This window comes from Corvus moneduloides, chromosome 6 (genome assembly GCF_009650955.1).
Source record: "Corvus moneduloides isolate bCorMon1 chromosome 6, bCorMon1.pri, whole genome shotgun sequence".
Classification (NCBI taxonomy): domain Eukaryota; kingdom Metazoa; phylum Chordata; class Aves; order Passeriformes; family Corvidae; genus Corvus; species Corvus moneduloides.
In genome coordinates, this window is record NC_045481.1 from 30,051,878 (window position 1) to 30,066,724 (window position 14,847).

General features: G+C 37.6%; 1 protein-coding gene across 1 annotated transcript in view; it reads right to left on the reverse strand.

Moving 5' to 3' along the window:
- The window catches only part of AQR (aquarius intron-binding spliceosomal factor), a 52,062-nt gene that overhangs the window by 17,297 nt on the left and 19,918 nt on the right, over positions 1–14,847 (reverse strand). The window contains exons 16-24 of the mRNA XM_032111713.1: positions 14,390–14,531; positions 13,491–13,669; positions 11,534–11,701; positions 10,941–11,110; positions 6,615–6,856; positions 4,976–5,119; positions 4,408–4,477; positions 3,370–3,480; positions 1,157–1,266 (exon numbers count right to left, since the gene is read on the reverse strand). Coding sequence (XP_031967604.1) covers positions 1,157–1,266; positions 3,370–3,480; positions 4,408–4,477; positions 4,976–5,119; positions 6,615–6,856; positions 10,941–11,110; positions 11,534–11,701; positions 13,491–13,669; positions 14,390–14,531 — 1,336 coding nt within the window. The remainder of the gene's footprint in view (positions 1–1,156; positions 1,267–3,369; positions 3,481–4,407; positions 4,478–4,975; positions 5,120–6,614; positions 6,857–10,940; positions 11,111–11,533; positions 11,702–13,490; positions 13,670–14,389; positions 14,532–14,847) is intronic.

Sequence of the window (14,847 nt, forward strand, 5' to 3'; positions counted from 1 at the left end):
TCTATCAGCTGAGCCCTAGCAATTCACAAAGCCAAGCTTATGAGAAATAAAGTTCTCACAGTAGTACAGCCCATCTTCAAATATATTCCTCACCCCTCCCTCCCAAACTGCCATAATGCACAGTGCTTGCAGAAACACCCCATAGGTCTGAAGTTACTTCGAGAAAGTATGAAAATAGACAACACAGAGTGTCTTAAAGAAAACTCCTTTTAATGATGAACACCACAGTTCAATGAATATACTGAACTATGGATACTACAAAATAAGTATCTCCTATGGCATCCTTTCCCTAAGTTTTTGGCTATCAAATTTCTGGAATAGCTTGACTACTTCAAAGCATTCAATTTTAAAGAAAAAAATCACAAGGTATTCGTTTTGCTAAATATTGAACTATGTATATGTGTGTAGCTTCTAGTGACTATATATAATTTTTACTACAGCTTTTGAAGTCAAAGAATTGCTATGATAATCCAGTACTGGACAGTTCAGATATTTCCAGTGCACGACCATTATACCCCTCTTATATTTATGAATGTGGGTAATCCTACTGACGTCAATTGGACTAACACGTGACAAACATACAAATATTTAGAAGAACAGGTTCTTAAGTCTTTGTACTGATACAGAGTTGATAGCTTTCCTTATGTATGTATGCTTCAAAATGTGTTATCAATGAAATAAGCAACTTTGAGGTTAAGCAGTACCTGAAGAATTCAAAGCAGAAAGTTTATTTTCATGTTTATTAATACAAAAATCACCATGACAGTAGAAGTGATACCACATTTGTACAAAAAACCTGTGACTACAAAAATCTGTCTTATTATTCTAACTTCTCTCACAGATTAATTCTATGAAGGTAAAAGGGTCTAAAAATTATAATTCTCTTTTATTCAAGCAGCTGAGTTTGTGAACAAGCAACTGCCTGATTCTGCCTTTAGATGCTGAAGGGAGCACAGTTTTTGTACAGAACAAGAACCAAAATTACTAAACCATGTACTGGAAACTAGAGCACTGTGTGTTACTGGGACTCGATAACATGAGAAGGGAAAACTTGTCCAACACAGCTCATTTGCATGGGATGTAGAGCGGATTCAACAGAGACATCTTGCTGCCATGTTTATACAAGTGAGTTTATCATTAGCATCTCCTTTCTCACCTGCTGAAATCTTTCTCTGTCTCTAATTCCTCTTCTCCATGACCCAGTCGCAGAAGGTGACGCTCATCAATGTCCAGAGCCATGATTTTTTCAAACAGCTGGTTCAAAGCCTAAAGATTGACAAGAACAGGAGAAAAGGTAGTTTTTAGAAGTTCAGAGGCTCTTGCAGGGGAAAACTGAGAAATTACTTGTACGTAAGGCAGGAGATTATGCCTATTTTAGTATAAATGGAAATCAAAACAAAAAAAAAAGTCAATTTTGTTTTAACAAAACAAAGTTAATACTGAAACTCCTCATCTTGACAACAGGGAAATTAGCCTACTAACACCCTTTTATTTGCATACTTTATGTAACAATTACATTTGATTTTACAATTTTAAAATTTAATTCTATCACAGAGTTAACTTACTTGATAAAGCTATCAGTTTACAAAATTGTCTCACAAACACTGATTTTTGTATGATGACATTAAACAATTTAACTTTTACTGTACATTAGAAAAGCATGATCAAGTACTGACTGTCAGGTGCTGTGACTATTCCATTTGGGTAACTAAATTTTGCATAACTAAACTCCTAGGTGTGCTACATCTTCTGCCTTAAACTCTTCAGCTCTCTAATGGTTTACTATCAACTGCCTAATTCAGTGTATTTCAAAGGAACAAGCATTGAATCATCAAGTTCTGAGACTAAGAATAAAAGCAAGCCCCACTTCCAGCTGCAAGTCATGTAAACATCTTGAAGTGCAGCATCAAGGCATGGGTAATGTACCCTGCTGAGATACATTTTATTTCCCAGAGTACAATTTCAAGTTAACGTCCTCACGAAACTATTGTCTGGTAAGAAGAGCCTTCTATCAGCCTCAAAGGATTTCCTTCTTTTTCTCATCAATGGACATGTTCTCAACCTTTTCTACCAACTTTACTCTGTCACTCTCCTGCAACCAATTGCAGACTGGCCTATATTGTTCCAGGCTTTAATTCTTCACCAAAGCAATACCCCTCCACCATTCTTTGACCTTGCTTTGATGAAAAAAGATGAAATGTTTTCCAGTGGTATGTTCAGTTAAAGTAACTCATAACTGAGACAGGACAGGTTAATTAGGGAGACCAGGTAATAGCTGACCCTGGTTTCCAAACAAATCATTCCAAACCAGATGCAGATTTCACAAAATCATAGAATATGCCGAGTTTGAAGGGACCCACAAGCATCATCAAGTCCAACTCCTGGCCCTGCACAGGACAACCTAAGGGTCACACCCTGTGCCTGAAAGCATTGTCCAAGTGCTTCTTGAGCTCTGTCAGGCTGGTGCTGTGACCACTGCCCTGGGGAGCCTGTTCCAGTGCCCAACCACCCTCTGGGGGAAAAACCTTTCCCTAATATCCAACCTAAGCCTCCCCTGACACAACTTCATGACATTCCCTCGGGTCCTGTCACTGGTCACCACAGAGATCAGTGCCTGCCCCTCCTCTTCGCCTCACAAGGAAGCTGTAACTGCAATAAGGTCTTCTCTTCAGTCTTCTCTTCTCCAGGCTGAACAGACCAAGTGACCTCAGCTACTCCTCATATGGCTTCCTCTCAAGGCCCTGCACCATCTTTATTGCCTTCCTTTTGACACTCTCAAATAGCTTTATGTCTTTTGTATATTGCGGCTCTCAAAACTGCACACAGGACTCAAGGTGAGGCTGCACCAGTGCAGAGTAGAGTGGGAAAATAACGAGTAAGACTCTTAAAGACTTTTAACACTATTATTATTATTATTATTATTATTATTATTATTATTATTTTATACGTGCTTGAGAAGTAACATCTCCATCTCTTACGAATGGGAAGGAAATACTCAGCTGAAGAGGCCTTCCCTTAGGAGCATGAAGCACAGAGCAACCAGTGTCTGAGAAAGCCAATTAGCAAAAATCTGGCATGCATGCAGTGAATGTGCAACTGTAAGAACTGAGCAGAGACTTTTTCAAAATACTTCGTAATTTCTACCTCCAACCAATTAAACACATTGAAAACTTCTGAAAAATAGTTTAGAACTACATACCTGAAATTCAAAAATTTAATTTTGTATTAAGAAACTGGCAAAACTGCACACAATCCAACTCAAGTTTCCATTGTTAAGAGACAAATGCAATTCCCAAACTACTGATCTCAATACTTACTGTTCGTCTAGATTGTAATTACAAGAAAATTCACACATGATTGACACTTTACCTGATTAGAGTGGGTAACTATAAGAGTTCGTTGTTCTGGGAAATTATGATAAAGATTGGATATTATCTGGACAGCTACATCAGTTTTTCCAGTACCAGGTGGACCCACTACCTAAAATCAAACACACACACAAAAAAATTAAAACCAAATAAAAATCAATACACAGTTTATCAGAATACTGCACAATTAAAAAAAATAGAGTCTGCTGGGGAAGAAAAAGCCTAGAACAATCTCACAAGACACTAACATTTAACATTGCTTCCTGGCTTTGGTGAACTTTCAAACCAAATAAAACATATCATAAAAGACTCCTTTGGACTGTTTAGGCAGATTCCTGACTAAAAGGAATATGGTAATCCAGCACATGATGTACTAATATGAAAATAGACCTCCTCAGAGAAAAAAAGGTAGTTTAGCCTCAGAATAGGCTAAGCATGGGGGACACAGTGAAAAGAGAATCAAGACACACAGCTGAAAAAGAATAAGGTGAGACAGACAAAAAGGACAGGAAAAAAAGAAGAGAGTTCATTACTTCTATTTACTCAGAAATCTACAACTGATGATAAAGTCATATAATAACAGTTAACATTTTCATGGGCTCAATTCCACAAACACTCCAAAACTGACACCTCAGACATTTTAAAGGTATCCAAGTATTATAAAGCATCTCAAAATAAATTGTTCAGGATTAAGAAGCAGAGAATAGCAGCTTTCATAAGCACTTACACATAAAATTACAAACTGCTATGAAATCATTCTTGCTTTATTTAAAGACTCTGCAATCACTGCAAAAGCAAATTCAGTTGCTGTGGAAAGCCTTCAGCCACTGAAACACAGGATGCAGAGATATGTGTTGCCATATGATTTTGTGAGGATGGGAGGATGTTGAACCTTTGAATGTTAATTTTTCATATCTTTAAACTATTAATAGAAATTACCTCAGCAAGGTACAGAAAGGGGCATTACTAGTATGTCACTGAATGTACCTAAAGCCAGAATTAATATATAAGAGTATAGAATCCTTAAAAACATTCTTACCATAGTTAGTCCAGGCTGCATTCCCGCACGGATGGCTTCAATCTGAGTATGGGTAAATTGAATAGTATTGCTGTAACAAAGCAAAACATCAAATAATTGATAGATTTTGTCAACAGTTTTGATAAAAGCAATTGTTTTAACGAGTTTTATTTCAATTAACTGTTTGTATTTTTCCTAAACTACATACTTGCAAACTTTCACATAAATTAAATCAGCATTACAACGATCTTTTTTATAGATACAACAGTCTTGTAATTTCTAAGCGAGATAGTAAATCATGTTGTCCATGTGACAACAAATTCATCCCATCAAAAAAAATGTTTGTCTTTAGTTATTATTTGCAGAGAATGCTGTAAAATTATTTAGGTATGACTTTCCTAATGTTCAAATTCCTGAGACAAAAAACCCTAAAAGACAGTGTTTCTCACTTTTCCTCAAAGGGCTTTCTTAACAGATAGAGGATAATAGAATATTTTGATTCAAATATAGAAGAAACCAGCCTCATTTCTGAAAATGAACTGCTATGCACGTGTTATCATTTTAAAGAAAGTTCCCATCCATTTTTTACCGTTTTGGTTGATTATATGGATATGGGCCCCTGTTTGGAATAACATGAGGCTCTACAATCAGCGTTTTAGCTTCTTCGGGGTCTTCTTCATTTCCATCCTCTTTTCTTTTCGTTCCTTTACCTCCCTTCATTGGGAAAGTTATCCTGTAACACATAATTTAAGGTTACAGTTCAACATGTTCACTACAACATAAGACTGTCTTAGAAGGTAATAGAGAAAGATTTTTTCTAACCATTAAGACAAACCATCACACAATAGGAAAACAAGTGCTGCAAATGACAAAGTTGTAATGAGAATAAAGAAAAGAAATTACAAATAAATTGATGAAGGTGATTAAACAAAAAGTATGTAAGAAGCCCTCTTTTCATAGCTGGAAAAGCCAGGAGCAGTGCTGAGAGCCAGCTGGAAAATGCTGAAAACAAGAAGTTCGTAAGTGAGAATGGAAGGAGTGTAAGTGACAGGAGAAAAGTTATCATAGAACATAAGCTATGTCAGTGTTCTAAACTGTTCCAACAGATGAAGTTTTTATCCTCCCATTTCAATTTTTTATAGCCTTCTGTATATATTAACAAACTTTCCTAATTCAGAAACAAATCACAGGTGAAGGAATCCCAATGCCTATCTGAATATCTCAAGACAAAAATGCAGATACCTGTAACAGTAATAATCCCTTACAGGACAAATGTAGCAGTAGGAAGAGCAATAGCTCTTCATAAAGAGCAGTATCTCTCTTAATATATGAACTAAAACTGAACAATAGTTCATCGAGGAAAATTGTGTGTGACATCTTTTCCTGATAACTTCAGCCTATTTTTATATCATTATATAGTGTTAGTGCCTCCTCTACACAAATTCTCCATGCAGTGTTTCCAAAAAAAGATTGGGAGATTACCTCCCTGCTTTTCAAGATTCCATTTAGCCATGATAAAAGCTGACTGGTGCAGGGGAAAGCCACATTTTCCCTCCACTGATTTATTCCTTCACAACGAAAAGATGTAGTTCCTCCAGCTGAATTGTATTGTTCTCCAATACTACTGTGAATCTCAGCTGCCAAAGTTCAAGGAAGTGCACCAGGAGGGACAGAATTGTCAAGTTTAAAAATGCTGGACAACAGCACCACTGAAACAAAACAAGTAAATCTCATTTAGCTGCCACATAGGTAGGCATCCTATTTCAGAAATCATTTCTAAAAATAAGCAGTAGGGGATTTCAGACCTAATCCTTTGTGTTGATTGAATGGTATTTCCAATAGCTCAAATTTTAACTGATGTTGAAATTGCTGTTCTTAGCTTGTTTTAATGAGACATGTAAGGAAACTATATAATTAAAATTCTCTAGGCTGATGTTGAGGAGGCTGCATACCATAATGCAGAAGTGAATACCATGCATCTTGATTTATCTCATACTTTTGTTTTTTCCATATATTCCATAGGCTGATCCACAAACAAGCATTTTTGTACAGAATAGAACAAAAGCTGTAGTGCAGTTAACTCTATCATGTAACTATCTAAATCTTAACATATCTCCATCTTTTCTTTAAAGAAAGAGCGTCTCCCTTCAACCCCTGAACATAAGTCCACCTGAAAACACATTTCAGCAAGAATACCAAACCAGAAGTACTGGAAATATTGACATCACCTGAAGGGGGGTACATGCAGATCTGGATTGTCAACAGTGACTTTAACATTGTATCCAGGAAAGCTAGCTTTTAAGTGATCAATGGACAGGAAAGTGTCATTAAAATCCAGAGTTGCAATCTGATTTGGCATTTTTGAATAGTGTGCACTACTTGGGTCTCCATATCCAAGAATGATGTCATGCAGCCAATCAGGAACCACACAATCTGTGTTCATCAAATTCCTTATAGTCTCCAGAAGGGCCTGTAAGTAAGAAAAAACAGAAAAATAGGATTGAAGAGACTGACTAGTTCCCAAGTAAAAATCATACTGAAGATCAATCAAATCTGTTTTAAGATGATAGAATGTAACTCTTTAATTGACAGTGTTTGGTTAGATTGAGTCAATATATAGACAGTGCACATATGCAACAAAACACCAGTACCAAAGCACAGAATTCTTAAACTAAGAGCTAGTAAAGATGACCATATAATCATCAGTAAAGTTTTCATTCCAGAACACTCACAGCAGGGGAAAAATACAAAGACCCTAATGCGGTTTAAGGTTTCCTCTTACATGCCTATAAATTTCATCCCTGCAGTCAGCTTAAGCTTCCCATCAAGCATTTGCTCTTCACCCACAAATTAATTTATCTAATAATCTGTAGTTATGTCAGTCTTCTCTCCTTTCCCCTCTTGTGAAAACATCAATGCTCCAGACCCTAGACTTGCACAGAGGGTGTGCTTTTTAACCAAGAGGCAGATGAACTTTAGCCTTCCGGTTAAAAGGCTACTTTAGTGGCAAGTCTTCAACAACCATCACTTGAAACTTGGCATTTGGACAGCATGTATCTGCTCTTCAGCAGCAGCAGGAACACACAGGATACCAGACCTGCACTGATTTCCAGATCCTCTGACCTACCATGCCACCAAACATGGATACGAATGGATGGCACAGTACCTCAGCAGTCCACACTAGAATACAATACAGAACTTCCAAACACCAATCTTGTAAAAGAAAGTCAGTCAAATCAAAGTACAGAATTTTATTCTGATAACCTCTATTTACATATCCATCTCCAAAGGGTAGGATTCTCTGTCCTTTTCCAGCTTGTGTGGTATCATTCAAGGAAGCAGTTAATGTGATCATCATCCATGCTTTGTCAACCTCTATTAAGGTCCTGGTTCTTCCCCACTACTCACATGGGTGAGACCACATCTGGAGTGCTGTGTCCAGTGCTGGGCTCCTCAGGACAAGAGGCAGACATACTGGAATGAGTCCAGCAAAGAACCACTAAAATGATTAAGGGATTGGAGAATCTGTTGTATGAGAGGCTGAGAGAGCTGGGATTGCTTAGCCTCAGGAATACAAATCTCAAGGGGCAGTGGAGAACTGTATCCATTTGTATAAAAAAAAACTAATGGGAGGAAGTAAGGTCAGCAGAATGAGACTCAGTAGTGCCTTGTGAAAGGACAAGGGCAATGGACACAAATTGAGATACAGGAAATTCCACCTAAATACATCAAAATGTTTTTACTGCAGCAGCAATACAACACAGTAACAGATTGTCTAGACTGGTTATGTAGTGTCCGTCACTGGACATATCCAATTCCAATTGTACAAAGTGACAAGATCTTGAGCAACTTGCTCTAGCTGACTCTGCTTTAAACAGACCTTGGACTGAATCATCTCCAAAGGTCCCTCTAACCTCTCTGAATCTGTTCCTTCCAATTGCAGTCATGCTGTGGATTCTGTGACAGCCCTGTAAAGCTATGAAGTTGAAGGCATCTTAGCACTTCTGAAGCCTGAAGGTCCTGCAATTACTGCAGAGATGCATGGATGGACGAGTCCCACATTAACTATGAATTTTTGTATTTTTGTTGCAAATCTAGAACAAGTACTTCTGGCTTAAACGTGTATTAAGCACAGCATAATATGTTTGTGCTAAGAAAAGCACAAAGAAATCAGACAACGTCACTTTTTCAGATAGTATTTCTAAATCTAGTGATCAGTTTCTAAGAGGAAGCAAAAAATATGTTCCTAACAGCTAATGTGCTGCTTCTACATCACAAAAACTTTGCTTCAGCTTTTCAAAAAGTAATTTCTATGCACATAAAAATAGTAAGATTCGCTCTTGTAAGAGCTAACACTGCTGACCAATTGTAGTGACACGATGGTGACACCTCCAGCAAACACAATGCATTTGCACTTTCTCTGCAGTCTCATCTGCTTAATTTACAAGGACTGCACAAGAGTTCTCTTGTCTTCTCTCCTACAAGCTCAGCTTTAAACTTCAAGCTGCCTCCTATCTGCTCCATACACTGTCTGCACTAATCACAGCATCATCTTGTTTTCTTTCATCCAGCTGAAGTAGAAAGGTTTGAGAATAACATGGAATGCATGCACCTAAACTGGTAGCAATGTGATAAATATGGAAATACCTTAGATTGTCTTGGAAAATGAATGAATGAGACTTTACAAAATGCCAACATAGAATAGTTTGCATTGGGATTTACCTGTAAATTAACTGCAAGAACACAGTACAAATTTGAAAGCTACACTAACATTTAACAGCAATGCCGAGCAAACTTAAGCACTGACTGCAGGACTTTCCCTCTTGCTACACAGAAGTGCAGTGAATGAGAAAACATGTCTACATGCTTGTTCATCAGGAGGCTTTGGCAGAGGGCATTTGTATTTACAGTGTGAAAGGAACCTGCCACAGACACACAACATAAACAATCCGTGGCGGTTCTTTTTAATGTATTTATAAGGGACTCTCTATGAAGTACTTTGAGTATACCAACCCACAGGTGGATGGCACCACAATGGTCTATGCAGGCTGTAAGCTACTGCTCCACACACAAGGGGTATCTTCCCAGATACAGAAAGAAAAAACATTCAAGTCTTCCTGCCTACCTTTTTATCCATTTACACAGAACTTGCTACAGAATCCTTTAAAATGAAAATCACTTCAATTATGCAGTGCATGATTTTAAGGCAGCAAAAGAAATCTAGTTTTTCATTCATGTTGCATTTTCATAATGGAAAACTCAAGGAAAATTAAAGATTCAGAGGTCTAAAGAGCAAAGAAACTGAATAAGAAATATTTTTAGGTGTACAAAATTATGCACCCTCACAGTGAAAAGGGCCAACAGTAGTGCTTGTGCTACAGCAGGAATTCCCCAGCAGGTCAAGGGAAGTGGCTCCTTCTTTTCTGCTCAGCATTGCTAAAGCTGAATCATATAATGGTTTTGGCTGAACGGAACCTTTAAAGCCCATATAGTCCACCCACCCTGCAATGAGCAGGGCCATCTTCAACCAGACCAGGTTTCTCAGAGCCCTGTCCAACCTGACCTTGAAAATTTCCAGGGGTGGGGCATCTACCACCTCTCTGGGCAACCTGTTTCAGCATTTCACCATCCTCATCATAAAATATTTCTTTCTTATATTGAGTCTGCATCTACCATCTTTTAGCTTATAAACATTACCCCTTGTACTATTACCAGTAGAAAGTTTGTCCTCATCCTTCTTATAAGGCCCCTTATTGAAAGGGTGCAGTCAGATCTCCCTAGAGCCTTCTCTTCTCCAGGCTAAACAACTCTAACTCTCTCAGGCTTTCCTCATAAGAGAGGTGCTCCATCCCTCTGATCATCTTTATGTCCCTCTTCTGGACTTGCTCCAACAGGTCTTTCTTGTGTAGGGGAGCACAGAGCTGGATGCAGAACTCCACGTGAGGTCTTACCAGAGCAGAGTGAGAGGGGAAGAAGCATCTCCTGTGACCTCTTGGGCACCCCGCTTTTGATGCAGACCAGGATGCAGCTGATTTCTGGGCTGTGAGTGCACACTGTTGGCTCACGTCAAGCTTGTCATCCACCAGAACCTCCAAGAGCTTCCCAGCTGGGCTGCTCTCAATCTGACACACTCCCATGCCCAACAAGAAATTGATCCAGTGACCCTCCCAAAAGCTAATAGATTCCTCTGATTTTCACATTTTAACTGGTTTATTCCTTTTCTTACAGTTTGCTATTACATAAGGTAACAAAAATGCTCCACATACTCCCTTATCCCAAAAGTCCAAATCTGTAGGCTTCCTGTTAGAAGACTGAAGTTATAAACTAATGTTTTATTGTGTACTCAAACAAAGTAGCAGTGTTCTGGTTTTCAGTTTAAGAGTTATCTGCAGGGGAAAGTTATCACCAGATGACAAGCTCTAGGTTCCTGAAGGGAAAGCCTAAACTCTGCCACCTAAAAAGCCTAACTAACTGCATCTAAAATAAAAAAGTCTCAGTAGTGACAGCATATTCAGACTTACTCTTACCTAAGAGTCAAGGAGCAAGTATCTTACCTTGAAATTGTTTTCTTTCGGTTTTCTTCTCATTATTATATTAAATGTCTCATAAACATCTTCTGCTCCATTTTGTATTGTATTGGTCATGTCCTGCTGATACTGGTTTGGGTCCAGAAATACTCTGTATGTTCTGCAATCACCTTTAAGTCTTGGTTTGGGTTCAGGACCTGTCCGTAATGAAACGGCAGGATTAGTATTTGACTCAGTGCCAAAAGCAAATTATCATTCAAATAAGTGATCCATAATTGTTCCTCAAATGAAATTAGTTTATACAATGAAACTAATTTTTGCGTAGCAAGAGAAACATCTTCATTGCACTATTCTAATAGTTTTTGAATATAATCTATTTTATTCCTTAACACAACGTACTGGATTTATTTAATTAATACAGCTACATGAGATTTTACCAGAGGAAACTAGTTAACCATTCTCAGGCTGGTTATGGAACTGGTTTGGTATTCTCCAAGTATGTATCTAATTCAATGAGCATTCCTTAAAAGAGAGGAAAATTATCAGTTAGGCTGTTAAAAATAAAAAACAGAGAGGGAAAGAAAAGATAAATCTTTTGAACAAGTTTTGGTGTATCATACCTTCTTCAATAACACGCCCTTTCTCATCCAGCATGCCCTGAATTTCACAGCCTCTGACATACACCAGCCCAGTCTGCTCAACAAAAGGCTGTCGTCGGTCAAACTTGGTGCCATAGGGTTGCATGGGACGCACCGTGATCAAAAAGCAGACATCATGCTTCCGCAGACCTGAGCCCCAAAAGGAACAGTCAGTGATTTGACTGAAAGGCATTTTCCTCATCAATTCCGTAACATATATACAACAGAATGCACTAAAATTTCTTTTAAATAAAACCCCACTTGGATAGAGTATGATTTGTTTTGTTTCAAAATATGCCTTGAACTTAAGAGAATACAAAACCATAGGCCATTGTGATATAATACCAAATTTAAAAAGTAGAAACTGAATACTTTTTTCTTAAGAACAAACATATTTATTTCAAGGTTATTATTCTCCCAATAATCCTACTCCAGTTACACAACCTAGTTATTTTCACTCATCTCTAAAGAAGTCTGGCATTAATCTCTCATTCTCATTGACTTCTTCCGGACAAACCTCCAACTAATTTTTTTTCTTTTTTTTACAACAAGTTAAGCGCAGTGCCTAGAACTGGGCACAAAACCTTAAACCAAGTTATCTGTTTAATAGGGTAAAAGGTCACTTAACCAAGTTACTTGTTTACTGCGTTACATTCCAGTTTATAAATTCCAATGTAACTTGAGGTTTTTCCTTTTTCCCTCAGCACTAACACAATGTTGGGGAGTCACATTCACTTGTGAGCAATGATGACCTCTGATCTTTCCACTCTGCAGAGGTACTGCCTGGTAAGTTATTCCCCCAAAATGCATTTGTACAGTGACTTGTTCTTGCTTAATAATCATCCCTGTTGAACTACATCCTACTTTTAAAATGCTGCTTCTCCAGTTCACTAACATAATTCTGAACAATAAACTTTTTCCCCACTATACCTCCAGATTCTCAGAGATCTAAGACACCTTCAAAATTCAGAAAATATGCTGTATTTTTCATGAGACAATTACTTTCTCATTATGCACCAGATATTATCCAACAGAAGGCAGCTTCACCAAGATCCCGTTATGTCAGGCGATCAGTCATGAGTTCTTCATCTCAGTGTTGACTTAAAACATTTTTTTTAAAAATCGCAGACTGCTTTAGTATTTAAACAGCTAGGTGCACCACTATATAGATACCTTCAGTATAGTGAATTCTCTGCTATCCTTCTAGATTTTCTACTTTAACAGAAATCTACAGTCCCAAACTTGTATCTGCTAAAGCTCACAGCTTTAGCATCTGTGCTACGTGACCTGTAATCACACTACGCAGCTCCAGCACATTTATCAGGTTTCTCTAACAAAAGAGAAAGGAGTGACATTTCCTGATAATACAAGTGCATGCTTCTATGTCACTTGCCAACACGGTCAACTAAAGTTCAAATCCCCAAGCAAGAGAAGTGTTGCCTGTGGATACTTATAAGAAACAGCATTTGGTACAGTCAGCACTTCGTAACGTTCAAACATACTGAAAACTACTAAAGTGCACTGGTTTAAATTAAATAAAAACCTCTCCTCTCCACTTGTGTATGAGACAGATATCACATTCCCCATACTTTTCAATATGACATTTTTAGCATACACATTATTTAAAATGCTAAGTTAACTTTCCACAGACCCTGTAAAGGACAGAATTTTACACTTGGTCACCGAATGACATCAGTCTGAAGGAATAAACATTCTGTTCCCAATGAATATCTAAGTACTTTAGTAATTTCAATCTTCACTTTAGGAAAATATAAACGTATTAAACCTGGAATTTGAGGAACTGACTTCTGAGCAGTATATTAGGATTGACAAATCTGTATCTTGGATTAAAAACCCCTTTTCTTACAAATAAGATTACACCCAGATGTATTTTATGAGCACCTATTTTGAGCACTTTATTTCAAAGAATGTTAAGTACCTTCCCATTCATCTTTGATGTTATCTCGGACATTCAAATTAATTGTAACATCTGCTCTTACTCGCATGGGCCAGTTTTCACCAATGTTGGGCTTGGCCACCTCCACCACTGTGAAGGAGACAATGGGTTGTGCCATCCTAGCCCATCCACCAAAGACCACACCTCCATATTCTGATAACCTAAGAAATAAACCCCAAAGTTTTGTTAGTCATTATCTGATAACAGATTCAATTATTTTTTAAACTGTGAAAAAATTTATCACACAGTAATTTTTAAGCCAAAAGTAGAATTCTTAACTATATGTGCTAGTGAATTAGATTCACGTAATCCTGCATTTTAGAATCAAAGCATAACATGAACTGACTTATATTTCAAAAAACAAAGGCAACTTATGCTAGCATTATAAAAAAAACCTCACAGAGACAGAAGAAAAAGGAAAGATAACAAAAAGCAACTACTGAGTATAAAAGATATCACACCAAATAAACCCTTTAAAGAGGATTAAAATGTGGCAGATGGCAAATTCAAGAATACTCAGCAACATCTCTCACAAACCAAAGCTAGTGACGTTTACATACTTTGTAACGTCAGCCAAGGCTTAGTACTCATGGAGAGCTAACTCATCCATCTTAACACAACAAAGGCTGTTTGTTAGCACCCAAAATACTGCCTTTAACATACCTACAGGGATACATATCCACAAGCCCTTAAAATATCACCCCTTGGGATGGCAACACCTTATGGAAGGAAGGAGTAAGTATGAAGCAGGGTATCTACGTAACAATTTTAAACACATTTGGTACTATGTACTTAGTATACACACAGTATCAGTTTTTGGTTCTCAAATACACTTTGATTAGAAGTGAACTGACTGGTTTGCACCAGTTAGTAAGCATTACCATGGTTTCATCCGACTGACACTATCTTCGATGTCCTGTCTGATCTCATAGGTAGACTCCAAGCGGAAAAGATTGAAGTTCCTCAGCAGGTAGTCATGGAGAGTCAGAAACTGCAGATTCAGCTTGGGGAGTGCCAGACAGCCTAAGCATTTAAGGGTAGAAAGGAAGAGGTATTTGAGGGATAAACAACAAAAAAAAAGAATTAATATACTGTTTCTAGGAATTCATACATACGTACACACTTTACTGTACAACTGCCACGGCTGCTGTCCTTGGAGATTCTAAAAACTACCCCTTTTATCAATATGTACCTCTAAAAAGCATGTATTTTTCAGGTTCTATCTAAAGGAACCTGCACAAGATTGAAGGGATTTTCATCCTTCTAGCAGTAATATGGTGAACTTCTTAAATATTAAATCCATGAGTGTATTCAGACTATAACAAAATTGAGTTTATTA